This window comes from Orbicella franksi, chromosome 1, assembly GCF_964199315.1.
Source record: "Orbicella franksi chromosome 1, jaOrbFran1.1, whole genome shotgun sequence".
In the NCBI taxonomy this organism is placed as follows: domain Eukaryota; kingdom Metazoa; phylum Cnidaria; class Anthozoa; order Scleractinia; family Merulinidae; genus Orbicella; species Orbicella franksi.
In genome coordinates this window covers 18,938,023-18,958,915 of record NC_138145.1, presented here as the reverse complement: position 1 = coordinate 18,958,915, position 20,893 = coordinate 18,938,023, and the positions used below count along the sequence as shown (strand labels likewise).

Below are 20,893 nucleotides of genomic sequence, written 5' to 3'. Positions count from 1 at the left end.
AGGGGGTTTAAAAATTCAGTGAAGCATCACTGAAGTTGAGGGCCCTAAAGACCCTTAGAGGGACGGGGGAGGGAGGAGAAATGGAGATAATTCAGCATAATATAGAGACAACTAGTGCAAACTAGTGCAAACTTGAAGTTTAATTACTGATTTCAAACCTTTAAGTTCTTCTTTTACAAATAAATTATTCTTACTAATCAAACGTGGTAAATGGCAATACTGAAATAGAAACGTGGAATTCATTTTATGACAACTGCACGTTTCTAACAATTAAGTCATATTTATCTCCATAATTTGGAATAACTGGCTTTACTTAAAAAAAAAAATCTATAGGAAATGAAAAAAAAAACCCGCCTGCTTCGAGCTTACTTAATGAATGTAACCAACAATATCCAGTTGTTATAACAACTAAGTTTATCATCATCTTTCCCATATCAGACGCCATTCTTAGGAAAAAAAACACAGCTACTAAGATGTTATAACTTATTTTACGCGCATAAAAGTAAACAAGCCTGTTATCCACCCTCAGCTTAGTCAAGCCACGGTCATGGTCAAACGACCTCATAAAGCAAACAACAGGAATAAATCAAATGGAAATATGAGTTTTAACTGAACTGTAGGTGCAGGGGTGGGGAGGGAAATACACAAGAGCTCACTTTAAAGAGATCGGTTTTCCCATTTCCGCGGGGATATGCGCAAATAATGACCAAAAAAATATATAGTGACGAGACGCGTGCTAAAACATTTAACTAAACCTACTTACAGTTTTCAACTACAAGCTGTACACTATTAAGCGCGCTTGATTTAACAATGGTAATGACTGGAACACCAACACAAATCAACAGGATTGTTGTCACTGATGTCGTCTATCCATCATTATCACCTGTTCCTACAAAACTGAACCCAAGAGCGCAAAATCTTCGCTAGCAACAGGTTCGAACATGTTTTGGACACAAATTAAAGACTTGTCCCATATGTCTACTAAATAAATCCATTTTTCTTCGCGATGAGGTCGCGCTTAAATAACAAATTTGAAATCACAAAAAGTGGTTGACCACTAGCCTTGAAACATTTATGTCTGCCGAAACGACAGACTGAATTTCGTTTGGCAATCACAATCAATATTCTTAAATATTGCAACGTATTAAGCCACATGTTTCCTTGCTACCTTGAAACCACGTTTCAGTTCCCTTACCAATATCAGGACAATCCTCGCACGTTGCCGCTGGCATAGTTAATAGAGGGAAATGGTAAAGAAGCCCGGTAAACATCAAAGAAGTAAAAAAAACAGGCTAAGATTCAAGTTGGAAGGTCCTTGACCCTGCGCATCTTTTGTTTCATGTTCACTGACTGCATAATCGCAATGCTTCTATTGGTTAGTTGTATGAACCCACATACCCGCCTTTTGTATTTTGCCACGTTTTCTGCAGGAAGAAAACCTAAAATAACGAACAAAAACATACAACAAAGAACTTTGCCAGGTTTCATAACCATTTCCCACTATTAACTATGCCGTAAGCGACAAGTTTCTTTAGGCTAAATTTAATACAGTCCCTAAGGGGAACAAGTACGAGTTGATGGTGAATTCCGGTCTCCAAGACCGGACTAAACCAGCAGTTTTCGTCCAGTAGTTGCTAAGCAACTGATTGCGCCATAACGGTGTGACAACTGTCGGGGTACTTGAGCGTTCGTGCTATTCTCTGATTGGACAACACAAATCGGACACTTGACGAGCGCTTTAACGAAGATTTGCCAAAATGGACACTTGTTTCCTCAAGCGAACATGAAGAAGGATTCTCTAGATCATCAAATGAAAAACTGGTACAGTCTGACAGGTTTTCCACGAAAAGCTTCTAGTTTCCGCGCTATCAGCTCATAAAATTAACATTTGGATCCAGTTTGAGGAAGTGCAGAGCACAACGAGCCATGTCATCGAGATCATAACCGATCAGTCCCCAACTCTTTAAAACAAACCGCAAAGAAATTACCTATGAAAAGAAATTGTCTCTGTGTATGTTCCACATACATGTTACAGAAAGCCTCAGTAGTGCTCATGGAGAGTAACTCCCTAAAGAGTATTATTTGTGAAGTACCACCCTACAGCTTATGCTGTAGTGATATCGACTGCTTCAGGCGCAAGATGGCTCTCCTCGAGAGGTTGAGAAGAGGTCACAGGCACACCAATAATTCTCATCGTGGCGAGACGTGCTCTGCGGTAAACGAGTAGCATGTTCAATCCAAGAAGTCTGAAATGAACAGAATGTCAGTGACTTTAGCAATGAACGAATAACCAAAATGACTGAGTGACAGTCAGACTGAAAGACTGACCTGACGGTCTAAAGAACTCACTGGCGGACAGACAGACAGAAGACTTTCTGTCTGTTTGTCTGTCTGTCTGTCTGTCTGTCTGACTGACTGACTGACTGACTGACTGTCTGACTGACTGACTGTATCAACCAAACAACTGACCTGCTCTGTTCATGACTAACCAGTTAACTTATGAGGTCCCACTCACCTAAGACACACGTATTCCAGCACAACAGCAAGTCCTATGACCAGAATCTTACAAGCAGGAGGTATGCTAGATAAGCAAACCATGTAAACACCGATTGGCGCTCCAATCATCATGGACAGGATTACAGTCGTCTGAACCCAATGTCTACAATCAACAACACGAATATTGCAGGGTCAAAGCACTTGGCTTTGTCTGAGCGGAGGTTAAAAAGATCGCCGGGGACCCGAGAAGTAGAGAGCTAATGTCATGATGGCCTTATGTCCCAGCCAGGACGATAGGGATAAGTGAGTGAGTTATTGGTTAGTTATAGTAGCTGAAAGCAACTTGCAGAAATCAGTTACACGAAATCACGACGGTCATACAGGTCTTGAACAACGAAAAATGTCACATCTTACCGTACAGTCAGACCACTTGGTAACCACGCCCTTCCCGTTGCCAGTTTGTACTGTCAGAGATTCAAATAGATCACGTTACTTACATAGGCAAGAGCAGGGTTAAATTTTTACATCAATATATTTTTTCAATTGTCCCGAAAGCATTTTGTGTAGTCTCGAAAATATACTGGTATTATATTTACAGCTACGACAATCACTGATAGATGGATTGAGTACGTACATGTCTCTATGACAAAGGGCGAATGTTGCTGGCTGCTATTTGGTAACATTATGCTGTGAAGTGCATAGATCTATTTGTGGGTGATCGCTGGATTTTCTCGTGTAATTATACTGTATATGTTACCATTTGCGACTGCAATCTGACTTTTCGAGCACAGGTCGGGAAGTGTAAAAAGCGTGTGGTGGGAAAGTGATTCCCGAGGTGATGTTCAAGTTTTAAGCAAAATGCATAGCGATCAATATAAATGAAAAATAATATTTCGCAATTGGTAGCCTAGGGTTAACAGATAGAAAAAACTGAAGCCTACCTCTTCTCCGCAAACTTTGCACTTACGGTTATCCTCTCCACTATCCACAGATGACTGGAAAACCAAAAGAAACAAAAAGCATCAAATTAAAGTAATCCCGTCCTAAATTATCACATCTTGATTACGACTGGACAGGAAAATATGTTTTCAAGTAGAATTTTGAGTCTAAAACCTCTTCAATTCCTTCCTTTTAGCGATAATGAAGAAAACTATTTTGATACGCGAAGCTTTAGCTATTTGCAAGCGATCAATTTCGAGCCAAGTGGAGTCTACTCTCACATGACGAGTACCTGGTATGTTCACCTTACTCTTCACTATATAACTCGTTTGTGTGATGAATAATTTATTTTACAAGTAATAATAAATTGTAAAAAGTGCGCACTAAAAATTCTCAGCTAGGGGCCTTGCACGAGGGGGAGAGGGGGAGAGGGGAAAGGGGGAAAAGGGGAGGGGAGGTACTGCTAGCTCCAGGTTAGGGTTGATTTGCAGACTTGAGGGCGGTCGAATTCAAGACAAACAAAACCGTTCCTAACCGTGGCCACGTTAGCAAAGAGGCCACCAAATGTCAATTTCAGCCGGTGAAGACAGCTAAAATATTACGTTTTCAACGGCTGTCGCAAGAAACAGAGAGGGACTGATCTTCCCGGTATTCAACAACAACAGACATGAAATTTACGTTCACGGCGCTTCTGTACCTCAATGAGCCATCTCTTGAGACAGTCATGGTGTACGGCGGCCACATCTCCCTTACATTGACAGGGAAATATCATTGGACCAGCATCTGTACGCTCGCTGTCGTAACAAACCCAGCACTCACTTCGAGAAGCGTCTAAATCTGCCAATCAAATGAAGAATACGTTAATAAAACTGTAGTTTACTTCCGTTATTTTGATAAACTGCTCCTCATTAGTGGAGAAGAGCGTTACGTTACGATCCGGAAGTGCTCTGAGCATAGTTGATAGAGGGGAATGGTTATGAAGTCCGGCAAACATCAAAGGAGCAAGCAAAGATGCCAAGATTTATGTTGGAAGGTCCACGACCGTGCACGACCTATGCATGAGTTACGTGATCAAAACATTTCTATTGTTAGTTCCATTGTGTTTTGTGCACGGTCAAGGCCAAGAAAACGAAAACATACAACAAAGAACTTTGTCAAGTTTCATAACCATTCCCCTCTATTAACTGTGCTCCGAGTGACACTAACAGTAATGATGTCCGTGATGGCAAGTGCCTGCGAAGTTTGACAATGATTTTTCAACACAAATATGACACGTTTTTGTGGCATAAATCTTGGAAAAGATCCACCATTTGTGTGTCAGAAACTTATCAGAATAGTAATCTCATGACGTAAGGCGAGATTGTATAGTGTATTAGACGTTATCAACCCTGAAAAGTCGACTAAGACAATAAAAGAGGAAAGCAAGTCACGCATTCCGACTGACACCCGCTGTCGCCAGTAAAACACAGCTCAGGAGGATTGGAGACACAAGAAGCAGCAAAGAATAAGCCTTACTTAGCTGCACCTTTAAAGCTAAGACAATGTTCTTGGCCGGCTTTCAAAAAGGACACTAATTAATAGACTGTGACTTGCACTAGGTACTTAAAGGCCACAATTCCCAAAATCAACATGGAAATTCTGGTCCCCATATATTTCTCATAACACTGTAATCGTGTAAATTTCACGCTGATCAATCTTGAGACTACATACACCTGAATCTGATCGCCTACGCACAACAACAACATTATATAGATCTGGATACTTCCATTTACATTTCATGCAAAACACCGTTCAAACGTGTAGAGAATATTCTGAAAGACCAATTCTGATAGTTGTATTGATGTAGTGAATACAATATTCAGGCTAGACAGTGTGAACATCGAGCGTGACTCTGCTCTGTGTTGCTCGTGTAAAGACAAAAAGCACGGAGAACAAAAATCTACCCACAGAAAAATTAACAAGGTATAAATAATAGTATGCTTATAAGTAAAAGGCAAGCAAAATTATTGATTTGCAACGAAGAACAGTCGAAGACGAAACTGCAGGTTTGGAAGATTTAGCTAAACTACAAACAAAGAACCGAGAAAAGAGGACTTTACCAAGAAATCCTCGATGCCTGCTGCACGGTACAGGAGGGACTAACGTATCAATAGACAGCCTCAAGGAGTTTTGCCGCTCCATTGTAAAAGTGCTTTACAAAACGCGAGCTGAAGTTAACGGTGGCAATCAGCATGCATTGAGTATGAAGCCCTGCACAAGTTGCTCAAAATGCCGAACGATAATGCATTACGAAGAAGTTATTTTGGGCACGGCGTGATCTCGTGACGTCAGTGTAAATATAACACGAAAGACCGGGTTACGATAATCAGCCATTACACATCCGAAAAGACTCTAAAATACAGCAAATTGCCACTTCGCGTAAAGAAATTACTGAGTACATTTAACTTTGCCATTTACAACTCCAAAGCGCGGTGTACAGAAGCGTTGAAAAGTTATTTTTGGCGACCACCGAGGATAGAAAACAAGGAAAAAAGCTTCGACTATATTACGTGTTGGCGCGATAGTTCTTCTCGTTTACTTATAGCAACAGATGATCTATTTTTGTCGTGATTCACTTGCGTTCTAGTCATGTCAAGTCCCTCAAAGTTACAACTTCTGCCGTACATTTCAGATAAATTAACGATCTCAGCAATTATTTGCAAGAAATCCTATCGTTTCGTATTTCAACTCAACCTCGGTGATTACGTAACTAAACAAATAAGTCTGCCTACACTCGTCTATGAGGTTCAATCTTTTAGTCAGTCAGTATACACTGTAGTGGATGAGAACTGTGGGGTGAGGACAGAAGTTGAACACTATTTGGCTAATAGTCATTCTAACATTAGTTTAATTATTTATATTTAAAGAGAATCACACTCTTGATCGCTCTGTATGCAGTGAATGAAATACACTAAAACCACACTGTAAATAATAGTTTGTAAACACTGTCTGCACACACACGTCATTTTTTTTATATAACAAACCGGAAGAGAAATAAAACGAATGTCACCAGTTAGCAATTCTTTTGAGACCTACAAGATGGCCAGTGCAGCTGCAATGTTGAAGCCTGTCTGCTGTACGAGTGTTTGCGAAATACCTCAACACGTACACAGAGTTTTTTTTTCAATACAAGGGAAACAATACTTACAATACAATTACGAACAGTACGCTCCTTAGACTACTTACAACACTGTACTCTACTTATACTATATGGCTCTAATTATGTACACTATTTAAATTACAATACCTACACGACTTACAGTACACTACCAACAAATACAACAACGACAAGTGAACAACATGCTGCGTTCATTTACATATACATGTACCCCACCCCCCTTACAACTCGACACTACTACTGTACTTCTGTATAAGAACTGGTCTACATAGTTGTATTCTGTTGTTGACAATGGGAAAACAATGCTACCAGTTAATGGTACTTCTCACCTCCAATCGTTTCAATAGCATCATAGCAATTATATCGATGACTGCCTCCCACTAAATGCGTCGTTTCCTGAAAGAAAAACAATATTTATTGGGACTACTTTCACTGTAGGATACAAAGTTAAGGATTTTTGCTGCGGAGCGAGCGTAGCGAGCGAGCAGCAACATAATCAGGATTTAAGAAGAATATATAGAAGGGGGTACGAATTCTCGAATTCATCACTTTTTACCAGAATGCATTGCAGTTAACCAGACTGCACTGCGCCACTTTTACTGGAGTGCATTGCGCCACGAACAACACGAGGATGTCATGCTCGTCGAGCCGTCGTCCTTTTTCGCATGGATTCCACTGAGAAAGTTTGCTCTGATTTACCTGTAAAGCGATGTGAAGGAGATCGTGCTTGACTTTCACAACTCTTGCTATGCAGTATGTGAAAGTTTGTAAATCTGGACGATTAATTGTGACATCTTAATCTTAGTATGTCATTTCTTAGCAGTCTCGCCTCCTTCGCCGAATTCTTAAATGAAGAGAAATCGTCGTTACTAAAGCCTGTAGAATAATTAAAACAAACGAAAACCGTGGAACACGCTGATTTCATAAATGCTGCAATCTATTCCTGTTCATCGAAACATGAATTTAAGCTAAAGCTTGAGCATTTTCACACATCGCGGTGGACACGTTCTCGACACGGTCTGTGTGTTCTTCTGTCGAGTTCTAGAGATATTGAATGCGTGCCAGTACAGAATTTATAAGTTAGATTTCTGCTCTTACAATTTCCACATCTTTCGATTTTCGCGATCTGGTAAAGGAGAGGCTGATGTGTATCGTTTTATGTCCAAACATACTTCAGATCACAATGTGCTTTTTTGTCTCGATCCTTTGTCACACCTCGCCATCGATGCGTCATCATGCATGAAGTTGATGCATACAACGACAGATAAGTGACACCACGATTTGAGACTACTTTGAGAAATAACAGTTAATGTAAGTCTTGGAACGCGCAGGTAAATGAATCACGGCGTTAAATATGTCACTATCAACAGAATGTGCCGCAGCATTACTATCTTTTAGATACCCTAGTTAAAATGTAAAGTAAGTAACTTTAGATCTGTGTCAAACATAAAGATAAGCTGAAGGGAAGGAGAATCTCTCTAGAACTATAATTGAGAGCATAAAACAATATAATGGAATTGTGGTCAAAACTAATTAGAAAACATCTTGTAAAAAGTGCATACTAACGAGAAACACTGAACATTGAACTACACAACTGACTTTCCCTTCTTGTTTTGCACAGTGTCTTGTAAAAGGAAAGGAAAATATTTTCTTCTTGAATCTACCGAATACAAGAAACACTCATGAAAGCTTGGGAGAACTCAAAAACCTGTGGAAACACTCGCCTGTGGCTGTGTTCCCACAGCATTTCTCAATCTCCCAAACTTCCTCCTGTGTTTCTATAACTCGATCAAATCAATTAAATGTTTCTATTTCTTAAAACGAAAATTAGTCTTCAACATGTTCTCCTGAACCTATGGAGGTTTGCCAGTAAGGAGAATTTTTATTGAGCAAACTGGTTGTAAAAAACATAGAACATAGTACCTCTATTGTCTCATGTACTAGGAGTCGCTTAGGGTTCAAAATCCACAACTGACTTGGACTGAAAAGCAGAAATTAAAAGTTGTTATAAATTATGATCTTCAATATGATAAATCCATATTTCAGAATGTGTTGTTCCAGGAAATCTCCATACACTTCCCACAGAAGGTATTTTGATTGAACCCCCCCCCCCCCCCCCCACTCCTTTCACCAACCCTCCATAAATTCTGGGAATGCAGGATCTCTTTACTAAAACGAACAAAAAATAACCATTTTCGTTGTACATTAAAGAAGAGAGAATTTCAAGTGTACATTATCTCTTTGGGAGATGCAGCAGCCTAATAATCACCCTGCTGGACATCAGAACGCATGGTCTAGGTTTGAGGTATTCTTCCTCCCACAGTAGCTCTCTCCCCACAGGTGTATAAATAGGTACAAGTGAATTTTAAAATACTAGAGTGTGACCCTGTGATGGGCTAGCATCCCATTAAGAGGGGAGTAGGAATACTCCAAGTTTCTTTGGTGAATGCTACCAAAACCAAAATAAGCTCTGGTATTATGGACCACTTGGCCCAACACAGATTGTACCCTTTATTATTGATCTGAAAGGTATTAAACAATTGAAAGTACTTTTCTCTCAGAATTGGCAACATTGTTCCAAAACTGAAACAATCATTTTTCATCCACAACACCCACCTATACTATTACCATTGACATCATTCAACAACTTGCCCTGAGCTTCTTCTGAACAGCAGAGCAGCCTGGTCTAAAACAATTTTCATTCTGGTTTGACTGGAGGTTGTTGAACATTACAGTATATTTGTACACCCACCTCTTCCAATTCCAGAGACAGCAAGAAAACCATAGAGCCACACCCAATTCAAACAATCTGAACACAATGTCTAACACATTCCTCCCCTCTATGGGCAATCTATACAAAAAATTCAAAATAATAAGCTGTGATATGAAGTGATCTAATGGTTAGTGAGTGCATCAAGCAACTTGAGGTGTAACCCTAGGCCAATGGCAAAACTTACAACCAATCAAATTGTGAACACACACTGTTTAATCAACAGCATGACTTGACAAGGTAAGGCAACATAATTTTGAACCATACAGAACCTTATCCTGAAGCAAACAACACTCACTGTGCTTTGCCATTAGGAGAGACACCTTATTTTTGACACAGTGCTTCCTTCCATCCATTAGGTTAGTGTAATTGTTTTAGCACTAATATGAAGAGTTAGCATTGTCTTTAACTTCTCTCTTATATTTTTATTATTATTATTATTATTATTATTATTATTATTATTATTATTATTATCATTATCATCATTATTATTAAATAAATATTTCTTTATTTAATTGTTAGGACTCCTACTGATGCTATACGTTGTTTACAATGAGTAAGAAATCCTGTTTAAATAAAGGTATTAATAGATCTACAGTATTACTAATTATTAGGGCAATAAAAGTTTACGTGGTTACCTGAAATGGACTGAACTGGAGTGTCCTATTCAGGGGAACCACCACAAGTTCCATGGTGTGGGGGAGTACTGAGCTCTTTTTGTAACATGACAGAAAAATGAAATCATAATATAATACAATATAATAAAACTTACTTGTCTTTCCATTTTTCACCCATGATATCACCAAGGAGAAAAAGAGAAGTGAGAAGCTGTAGGCAATAACACAGTCAAAGTGATAACATGATTACAATGCTCAAACACTAGATACATGTACAGGGGCCAAGCACAAGATCAAGATGGCTAGGTATTTGCTGAGTTCGTTTCCATAGGCGGAGGTCCAGTCTAGGTCATGCATTAAATCAACAAGTGAAGAACAACGCCAATATCCATCTATCTTGACCAAACAAGCTTCGTCAAGAAAAGATGCATCATTGGCATAAAACATGTACAAGTACATGTATTAAACATAACCTTAAGTGCAAAGATAGCTTATATATGAAGATTTTATATGAAGAAACGGGCCAATGATAAACTTCAATAATACAAGTTTTCTTCGAAGATGACCGCAAAAAAGTGATTGCATGACACTTGATAAGTTATAAAATGACATGCTATCATGTATTTGACGAAAAACAGTCTTTATTCTTAGTCTGCATTTTGTACCCACAATGTCAGCAGTCTGCAGTCTGCATTTTGTACCCAGTCTGCAGCCTGCATTTTGTACCCAGTTGTCTGCAGTCTGCATTTTGTGCCGACCATAAATTACCTGAAGTGATGCTTGTGAGACCAGTCCAACTCTCGACATGGCAGCCTGTGTGGCATCGACATTTGAAGACTCTCTTGTTGTGATAAATGCACCACGGACCTGGAATCGATAATCACACTTTCACAACCTCCATAATTTATAGTCCATAATGGCTTTTATGTAAATAGGCCTTAGACTACAGTACAAAACATTTTCCATTTTTGTACTTAACAATATTAGATTATTCACTCTTGATTTCTACCACACAGAAATCAAGAGCAAATAATCTAATTGTTTTAGCTTAAATCTACTGGTTAGTCATTCAAGACTTAACTAGTAAATTATCTAGCTCCTCTTCACAGACACTTCGAAAATGTGAAAAAGTGGCTGCTATTTTGCTAACAACTTCAAACACTCACTACTCACTCACTATCTACAACAGTAAGCTTGTCCTGCTCAATAATTGTTTCTGTCAAAATCAAGGGAGAACAATGCATTTACCCTGGTAAAAAATAACAATAACATTACTTGACTAATCATACCTTGTAAAATAACTCAACTCCATAGATGAGAAACAGAGTGAGCACCAAAAACATGAGAATGACAAAAAAGCCAGTAAATATGTTGGATAAGTATACCTTGAAGAGAACAGAATGGATATTACACTGCATGTTAAAAACAGCAAAATTTTCCTCACAATGAGTTACTCCTAGCATGCGATACAGCAACTGTAAAGGTTTCAGCAGACTGAAGAGGACATGACTGCATGTATTAACTACTATACTGTAGGGCAATTGGATTGGAACACCTACTGTCTGCATTGCTATTCTTAACCATCAATATGTAGGAGGAAAATAAAACATTTTAACCATAAAATACAGTATGAAACAATCACTGTTAACTAATATAACATGCATTTTCCTAACCTTTGTATGTTCATCCGTTACTTCCGTTGTTATAAATTGCACCAAGAAGACAATGTACATGAAGACATTAAACAGGATAAAAGCTATTGTTGATTTGCTGAGGAAACGTGGCCTATCTAGTTTTAGACCAACCACATGAAATGTCTGAAAATAGACAATTTATATCAGTTAAAAAAACAAGAGATACAGTAGTGTAGTTGTAACTAACAATAATATTGCAACAATAACAACTACTGCAAATGCAAAAGTTGAACACATTGGGAATAATAATTATAAGGCACTCTTATTAACCACGAGGCATGAGGTCTGTCTGGGAGAATCTTGACCGAGGTTGTGAGTACAAACTGAATGCAGTGAGGTCTGACTACACCCGGCCAAGGTCAAGATTCCCCATACATACCAAAGTTCTCAGCTAAGTTCATAAAATGTTTTATTACATGGCAAAATGAAGCTAGGACTCATAGAAATGTGACTCCTAGGTTTGGGATTACTATACTGTAAATCCTCGAATTAGCACCCGGGGCGCTTATTTCAAATTTAGGAGAAGACGAGGGCACTTATTCGAGGGGGATGCTTAATCGCAAGGGGAGGGGGTGGGGAGCGCTTATTCAATTTTTCCCAAATCGTGACCTTGAAATGGTCATGTTTTTAATACATCAATCTGCACGTAAACCACAACATAAGCTGTTTATCGACATAAAAAGCTGATCCTAAAGTTTAATTCGCGACACCATTAGAAATTCACGTGGTCACAAACTGAAACAATATACAAATCTAATACTACACAACAAAAACTATACATCCTTTGCTGTCTCATTACTTGGGGGAGGGGGGTGCTTAGTTTAAATCTTAGCCGATAGCAGGGGTGCTTATTCGAAGAGGGTGCTGATTCGAGGATTTATGGTATTTGTTTGTCAATTTTGTGTTCTGTTTAAATTCTCATGTTTTGTCATATGTTGATTACACGCATCTCATACGCTAGAATCATAGTTGTTGACTGTTCACTGGTAATCCTAATCCCTAATCCCTAATTTAATCCATACAGCCCGCATGAATTATGTGATCAACACAATGTATGAGCCACCATAAGATAACTACACCATTTTTGACAAATTTTTCCCAAACAAATTTTCTATGTGATCAAATGTAATAGAATCAGTGAAAATTTAAGGTGGCATTGATCCAACAGAACATGGCAGGAAGAACTCCTCACTTGTAATTAATATTATTAAGGGCCCATTAACCGATTTATGCATGCACTCACGTGCGTTGCTAAGGAGGTGAAATTTCACTTCCAGTTACTTAGTCAGCCTGAGTGTGGAAAATAAAAACAATTCAATAACTTCCAAATTCACTTACATTTTAGATGTTTTTCTTTTTGTTTCACAAAATGCAAAGTAAAAAAAGTACAAGCAGAGACAAAATAAGAAAATGCTAAAGGAAACACGTTTTTTTTTTATTAAATCCAGCCTTTTTCGGCAGATTTCAATCAAAGCCAACATTGAAAAGATAGCTATGCATTCCTATTGCAAAATCATGCTTTTTTCATAAAATTACGAATATTTTAATATTTTGAAATTCTCTCAAAATCTGACCTTTTAGAAATGAAACAAAATCTATACATAGCGTAATGAGGATTTAAATTAAAATATTAAATCAATGAAAAAAATCCCAATAAAGTAATTTGCCTGGGAGCCTTTGCGTTTTTTCAGTATTAGTCACATGACCATGGGCGTGGCCTGATGACATCATCACTAGTGTTACTAATCATGAAAAAGTTAAAACACATGAAATAACTCTGAACTAACTAAACCTGATGAGGTTATACGAGAATAAATTTTCCTTAGCAATGGCTCGAAAAGATCGGTTTATGGGCCCTTAAGTTACAATGTACATGACTGTACACGCATTTTCTCCCAGGGAGGTGAAAATAAGACATTTGTTACGCCCAAAAACAATCCTTTCAAGTTAAAACCAGACCTGAAAGAGTCCAAAGTCTCCAAAATTATGGAAACCCAAAAAGTTCAAGCTGGAAGTTTACTTGTTAGTTATATACATGGTTAATTAATAACTACTTAATAACCGAGAGTGAGGTCATTATGGGAAAATCTCAAACTGAGGTCTTGCCGTATTGACCTCGCTGACGCTCGGTCAATACAGTAGGCCGAGGTTTGAGATTTTCCCATAACGACCGAACGGTCGAGGTTATTAAGTTGTTTATTATATGGCTCACGAATTGAAGAAAAAAAAAATTATTCAAGCGGAAGTCGTCAATTTACATCCGGCGATGTGCGCATTTACCGATTCATTCATCATCTCAAACCCAGGGCAAAACTACACAGTCAGCGAACTTCACTACTGTAATTCTTTACGGCGAAAATGATTGTCACAGGCCCTCAAAAAGGTATTTTAGTATTGTGGAGCCACAACTTGATGAGGGAGATTTTCCAACTTTTGTGGCGAAACGTCAACACATATAGAAAAGACAGAAAGTGCTTCAAACTGGTCCAAACCAACGGTCTTTCGGTGAAAGAAAATACTAATGTTTCAGAATGCACTGCTCAGAATAACTCGATCTTTGCATTCATTTTCGACAACATATCTTGGCCTTCTTCATTCTGGGACTTATGAATGAACTTTTCAAGCCTTGTGAGCGTCTAAAACTTCCTGCAGTTATCAGAAACACTCCTACCAACAGAAACCGCCCGATTGTTTACATCTGATGATCCTGGAAGCTGATTTTCACTTGCTTGTGTTGAAGCGAGGGAATCTATTTGATGAGAACTGAAAGGGAGTTCAATATTTCGGTAATTATTGTGACTAAGATGATAACTTATAAGTTTCTTTGTGGTTTTCTGCTCAGGATACGAGACACATCTGCCAATGGTGTTTTACACTTAGCGATTTTAGCTTTACTCCACACTCGGCAAACTTTGATTGCTTTTCACCGGTCCTCGCCAAGGTTACCGGTAAGTCAAAAACGACTTCTATATAAATTTTATTAAGGAAAAATCCCTAAACTTTTAGCTACTCGGAATTAAATTTACTTCTCTTACTGTTTTTAATCGGCTTTCATCGTTTCAATGCGCTTGAATTTTCCGAGCCGGGCTCTTCCTAATTTGCATAATCCATAATCGGCCCGTGGGCATTACGGCTGCATAATGACTCCTCAGATCTCGCTTTTAGCCAATCAGAGCGCGCGTTATATTGGCCACAAGCCAAAGCCATATAATAAAATAAATTAATACAGTGGAAGCCCGTTAATATGACCACCTTCAGGCTATGAAAAATTGGTCGCATTAATGGGGTGGTCGTATTAATTAAAGGGGTTCTTTAAATAAGAAAACAACTGACTGAGCTTTTTCTGGGCCAGAATAAAGTGGCTGTAATAACTAGGTCGTCATATTAACATGGTGGTAGTAAGGCGAGGTTCCACTGTATGTGAACTGTAAAATTTAACAAAAATAACTTACACTAACATTTGTTTAAATAAAATGAGAACCCTCGGGGTTAAGCCTTTTGCCAATACAAAAAAGGCCTGAGAACTGACATTCATTTTCCACCCAAAAAACAAAATTTAACTTTTATTTGTGCCTCTATCACCACGTTGGCTGGGACTGGCCTGATTTTCAGACAGTCCAGGTCGCTCATGGCCACCCACTCTCTCTCCCTAAAGAATACGTAGCCGCTAGCAACCAGGACTGTCTGAGAATCAGGCTACCATTGCTGGGACTTGTGCTATCGGAATATCACTTACCTCAGCCCAGAAACATATGATTATTGAGAAACCAGAAATAATAACTGGATAATACGCGTTGAACAAATTCATTCTCAAGCTGGCAGGAAGATACCTCTGGAAAAAAAATTCTTTTTCAGCAAACATATTATTTATGAATGTACATTATCAGATTTGGTGCTATTAGTTTTGCTTGAAGTGTTGTTTTTGGCTGGCTAAGGTTAGAGTTAAGCGGAAAAGGTCTTTTTCCTCACACACCTGCACTTGGTGCTAGTGTGCACAGGGTGGGGGGGGGGGGAGGAGGGGGGGACTTCTAGTTGTGTGTGGAAGTGATGAAATAAATAAAATTTTAAAAAAATAAATTATGCTTCACCTGGATTGAGTAATAAGTGCCTCTTGAGCCACATGCTATAATCATACAAAGGTAAAGTGTCTTTTGTACTGTTAGCCGGCAGGCTTTGGACAGGCTTGGTCTCTTCAACTGCTTAAACTCTGATCGAACACAAAGAACCTGCAACAAATGGAAAAAAAAGTTACAAGTGAACCCTCATTTCAAGTACTGATATCTCAAATGAAAAAAAATTAAAACTGTAAAACTTTCTCAATTTCATATTTAGCATGACACACAAAAAGAGGTATTTCATGAATCACATTGTATAAAGTTAAAAATAAGCATGTGGTATTACTACCCTACAAAATACAAATCAAATCAGCTTTTGGCCACTACTCAACAAAAGTTGCACCAGGGCATACTGAGAGTTTAAATATATAACGTACCAGCTGAGCTGCAGATACAGCACAAACAAAGAAGAAAACTGTACCAAAACCAATAAAATATCCTATATTTGTGTCACTACAAGCTCCACCACTGTACTTGACCTACAGTGAAGAAAGAAAACAAATTGAGGAAAATGTAAAATGTCAACTTAACTCCCTAAGTAACTTTATTAACACTTGCAAACAATAATTATTTGCAAGTGATGTAATGAATTTTGGACATAACACTCTTGGATGTTTTATTTTGGATGTTTAATTTTCGGACACGTTTTGTTTCATTTCTGATAAATTTCAGACAAAAATTTCTGCACTTTGCTGAAACATACATGTAGCTTAAGTACATTTATGCCATTCTTAAATTGCAGACTGGGCTTCTTTATTAAGAGGTACCGCTGGCGCACTAAACTATGTGTGTATGGAACCTGGTACAACTTATACCAATAATAAAGCAGAGTATACACGGGGGCTTAATTCCAATATGTCCGTCAACTGCATGAGTGCCTTGGCTTGGCGTCAAAAATTGTATACATGAGAAACTAAATAAGGAAGAAGAGAAAACACAGATAACTCGACTACAGCTGCTTTCACTAAAATATAATCATTTTGCAATGTTGTTTTTGTGTTCTTCCTTTAAAATTTTACTTTCCAATAAGCTTCTGTGTTGGTAAACTTAGAATTATGAAGAAGATTGTGTACATCAGGAAAACACTGAAGGAAGAAAATAACCTGTAAAAAAATAATGGTAATCAAAAGTGGCGATCTAGTGACCACAATTTTGGATTAGTCGCCAGTTGGCCCCTAATAAAAAAGTTAATTTCAAGCCCTGTCACCGTAATATACAGTATCTTGTATTGTTAATCCCAAAATATACCCTTAATGTGACCCCATCTCCAATAAAAAGTATGAATGCCAGGAGTAGTTCTTCCATGGCAAAAGTTTGCATTCATATACAGATTCACAACAGCTATAATGTTTAGCTATTATGTATAGGGTACATATATTAATTTTAATCAAAGCCAAGGTCACAACTCCACAATTCCCTGGGATCCTCAATGTTGAAAACTGAATGTGCATTGGAGGTTTAGGGGAAACAAAACTTACTCTTTCCTGTTTGAACAATCATAAAGTATTTTGTTACTCTCTGTAAATGAGGACACTTTTACAGGGCTTGAAAAAAACTTGAATTCTAGCTTGCCCTTGGGACAAGTAGCTCTCGAATTTTGCTTGACCTGGGAAAGTCTTAGTTTGTTCTTTTAAAGATTTAGTTGGCAGACAGCTTGCCTGATCCCTTGCACAGCAGGCAAGTGAGGATGAAAAGCTACTTGCCCAGCAGGAAAACCTTCTTGTCTCGGACAACCGGACGGCACCTTTTTTGAGCCCTGTGTTACATCTTATTGTTCACCACAAAGCTTAATTCAAATTTGCAATTTTCGTATCCTTGTTTGAGTTGAAATTCAATTCATTGCATTGCATATTGCAAAACAACAAATAAATACATTGTTTTCATACATAACCCAAAATGGCTCGTCATTTGCTGGTGTCATTTGATACCCTCTCAAGGCTGACAGCGTGAATTTGTCCAAGGTTCAAGCTGTTGCTGCCCAAGGGAGGTAGTTAATTCTGTTCTCCATGAAGGGAATTATACAGGTTTGAGGCACACCACATATATGTTCTCACCCAGTAGAAAACTGCCTCTTAGTTGGGGGTATAACATCCGTTTAAAACAATAGTGGCTAACTGAATAAATTGATATATTTATAAGATTTGAAACAACACATTTTGCCCCAGAGGGCTGCCGGCTGAGCCTGCAAACATGACTCCCCTCTTTCCCACCTTGTTTATTTTATGCCAGCAGGCTAATTATGTGTCTAGGCAAAATCCCAAACCTGATTTTGCAATAGCCTGTGCATGTACATGTTTATTTCCTAAATAAGCTCCAAAGCATATCTGTTTTCCAAGTTAAACCCACTGTTAAATTTAAGAACATTGAAAATAATTGAGATGGTGGATTTTTAGCCTGGAAATTAAGTATATGAAATGATGGTTTTTCTGTCAGGGACACAGGCATACTGGGAAAAAGAAATCTGAGTTCTACAGCTAGGAGTTGAACCCAAGACCTTCTGGTTACTATTCCAGATGCTCTATCCCTGACCTGGACTCATGGGAACTGTGGGTATCAAATGTTAATAATTGAAAGCAACTTACTCTGGGCACTGTACGCTCATCAAGCTTAACTTAATTTTCAAATGAAAATTTGCTTACACGTGGTGACTCAATTTTATAACCTACTGCTTTGCTACAGAATTACCGAGCAGTCTAATTATGTTGTGAGCAAAGACCTTTTCAATTATCAAAGGTTAAAATTTACGTACAGTATTCATTAGCAATTATAACATAACTAAAGCAAAGCGCGCACTCTGATTGGTTAATTTAGCGTCTACTATTTGCCCATGGGTGTACGCTGCTGACGTGTGTGCTAATGTTTACAAAGCAAATCTTTTGACAGACATTGTTTCCAAAGTAATGGCTGACATCCTTCTCCCATAAATGCGAAACTGTCTTCACAGTTGTGTGAAGATGAAACTTTATCAAGTTACTGGTGTGCAGTCGGTTGTCATGAATGAATTATTTGCGCGCTTGTTTTCTCTTGTCATGTAAGACTACACAAACATTTTTTTTGTGATGTAGCTCAATAAAAGGACTTCTGTTGTTCCAATGTCTCAATGTTATGTTGTAAAACAAATGGTAAACGCCATAGCGTGCACTATTGAGTTATGGATGAACTTGGGAGGTTTGCTAAGGACTCAAGAAGCTAGAGTCGCACTCGGCTATCGCCTCGTGCGACTCTTACGCTTCTTTCATGCTTAGCAACCTCCCGCGTGCATCTATAACTCAATAGTACACGCTATGGCGTGTACCATGGTTAATTGCAGCCATGTCTAGACATTGTACTGATTACCGTTCGACTGAACGGCCATTAACGACGACAGCAACTTTCAAGAGAGAATGAACGACATCTCCCAAGTTAACCCCCATAAACAGTATCTTTTCAACAAAACTACTCAGTCAGCATTCTTAAATATATCATTATCATACACTAAGAGGCAAAACACTAACGAAAAGGTTTTGTACCTCGCAAACACAAGAACCACCAACGCACAGTCCATGGCCGTTGCAGTTGCTTGGGCAATTGCTCGAACTTCCATCGCTCATTTTCACAACAAAGAAGCTCATGTTGACAACGCTGTTAATTAATGGAATTTGTCCCAGACATGACGTAGTAGTTTCCAAAGTTTAACACCGAGGTCGAGTAAACGTACCTAGAAATTTGAGTCTTTAGTCGTATGACGAACTTACGACTACTTTAATCTTTACATGTATACATTACATGTCGCTCAGCGTTGTTTTCCGCGTTCTGCGAAAGACTGGGGAAGGCGACCTTGGGACCAGGCCTGCCTGAGGCAGGACGAATGAGTTCTGAGGACGGGCGGGACGGGACGGGAGAGACGGGACAGCCGAGTAATAGTTTTCCATTGTCCGCGGACATTATCTCTCCTCAGACATTCATATGAGCTTTGAGGAACACATAATTAGTGTCCAAGGAGAAATATCCGAGCATGTTTTCGCGCCAGATGGAGGCTATCATTTTCATTATTATTCTTCAAATATTTTTCGCAACATGTGCGGTAATATGTATGGTTATTGACCAAGCTTGTTCGGTCAAGATAGCTGGATATTGGCCAAGTTCTTTTTTTGCGTGTTTATGGACCTCGACTCCGTCTCGGTCCATAAACTCGCAAAAAAAGAACGAGACCAATATCCAGCCATCTTGACCGAACAAGCTTGGTCAATAAAGGATTTATTATACGGCTTTCGGCGAAATTTTTCTTGCGGGACACGGCAGGTAGTCCCGAGCGGGATAGTCCCGAGCGGCAAGATAGCTCCATCTTACCCGCTCGGGTAGCCAATCACAGCGCAGGATTTGACTCATCTTGCCCGCTCACGGAGCTAGCCATATAACAACATTCGGATATTCCCCAGTTTTAACTGGGGCATAGGGGCACATTCAGTCTTGGGGCAAATTCAGTCGAATAACGCGTTTAGACCAACTGCGCGCGAACCAAATCATTTGATGGATAATAATGATAAAGTTTGATAAAAAAAAAAGACGTGCAGCTGCGTGCAGGTGACTTGACCCAAAGGCAAGCGGAAATGGTCAAACATTCCATCAAGTCACCCTAAATTCAGGTAACGGCTTTGCTGTCAATTGATCGCTCAGTGGCTTCAGCAAATAAGTCCATTAAGTTCGAGATGTCACGTAGGAACAGAAGTACCTTTAAGATTACAAATTCAGTTCTTCTCTCGAGTGCGAACGAAGCAATGCAACCCATCCAGGGAGAGTAGAGATACTCCTAGTCGTTTCATGCTACGGAAACCGGCCCATCAGCCCTAGCTGGCCTGATGGGCCAGTCAGGCTCCAGCTTTATTTGCTCACTACTTTCATCTTATACTGGAAACTTCTGATAAGCCCTGCCTTATACAACTTCATAAGATGTGGTTATGGGTGGGCTTACTCCGATCATGGTACATCAAAGGAACTCATGAATCCATGGCCAAAGTGGATTCATCAGTTCCTTTGATGCACCATGATCTGACTGATCTTGGATCACTGATCCTAATAACTCAAAAGGAACGCAAGCTAAGAGGGAGGGAAAAAATGTCTCGAAA

At 38.9% G+C, this 20,893-nt stretch overlaps 1 protein-coding gene across 1 annotated transcript; it reads right to left on the bottom strand.

The window, feature by feature from the left end:
* Positions 1–62: 62 nt before the first annotated feature.
* Positions 63–20,439, bottom strand: LOC145495107 (uncharacterized). Its single transcript, XM_081474683.1, has 16 exons — positions 19,298–20,439; positions 16,166–16,267; positions 15,762–15,899; positions 15,410–15,505; positions 11,653–11,796; positions 11,269–11,364; positions 10,748–10,846; positions 10,135–10,190; positions 9,345–9,443; positions 8,516–8,573; positions 6,922–6,988; positions 4,133–4,272; positions 3,438–3,491; positions 2,911–2,960; positions 2,516–2,659; positions 63–2,246 (listed from the first exon to the last, which is right to left on the bottom strand). Exons 1-16 carry the CDS (start codon positions 19,397–19,399, stop codon positions 2,105–2,107), a joined length of 1,587 nt encoding a protein of 528 aa, XP_081330809.1. The 5' UTR covers positions 19,400–20,439; the 3' UTR covers positions 63–2,104.
* Between the last annotated feature and the right edge of the window lie 454 nt (positions 20,440–20,893).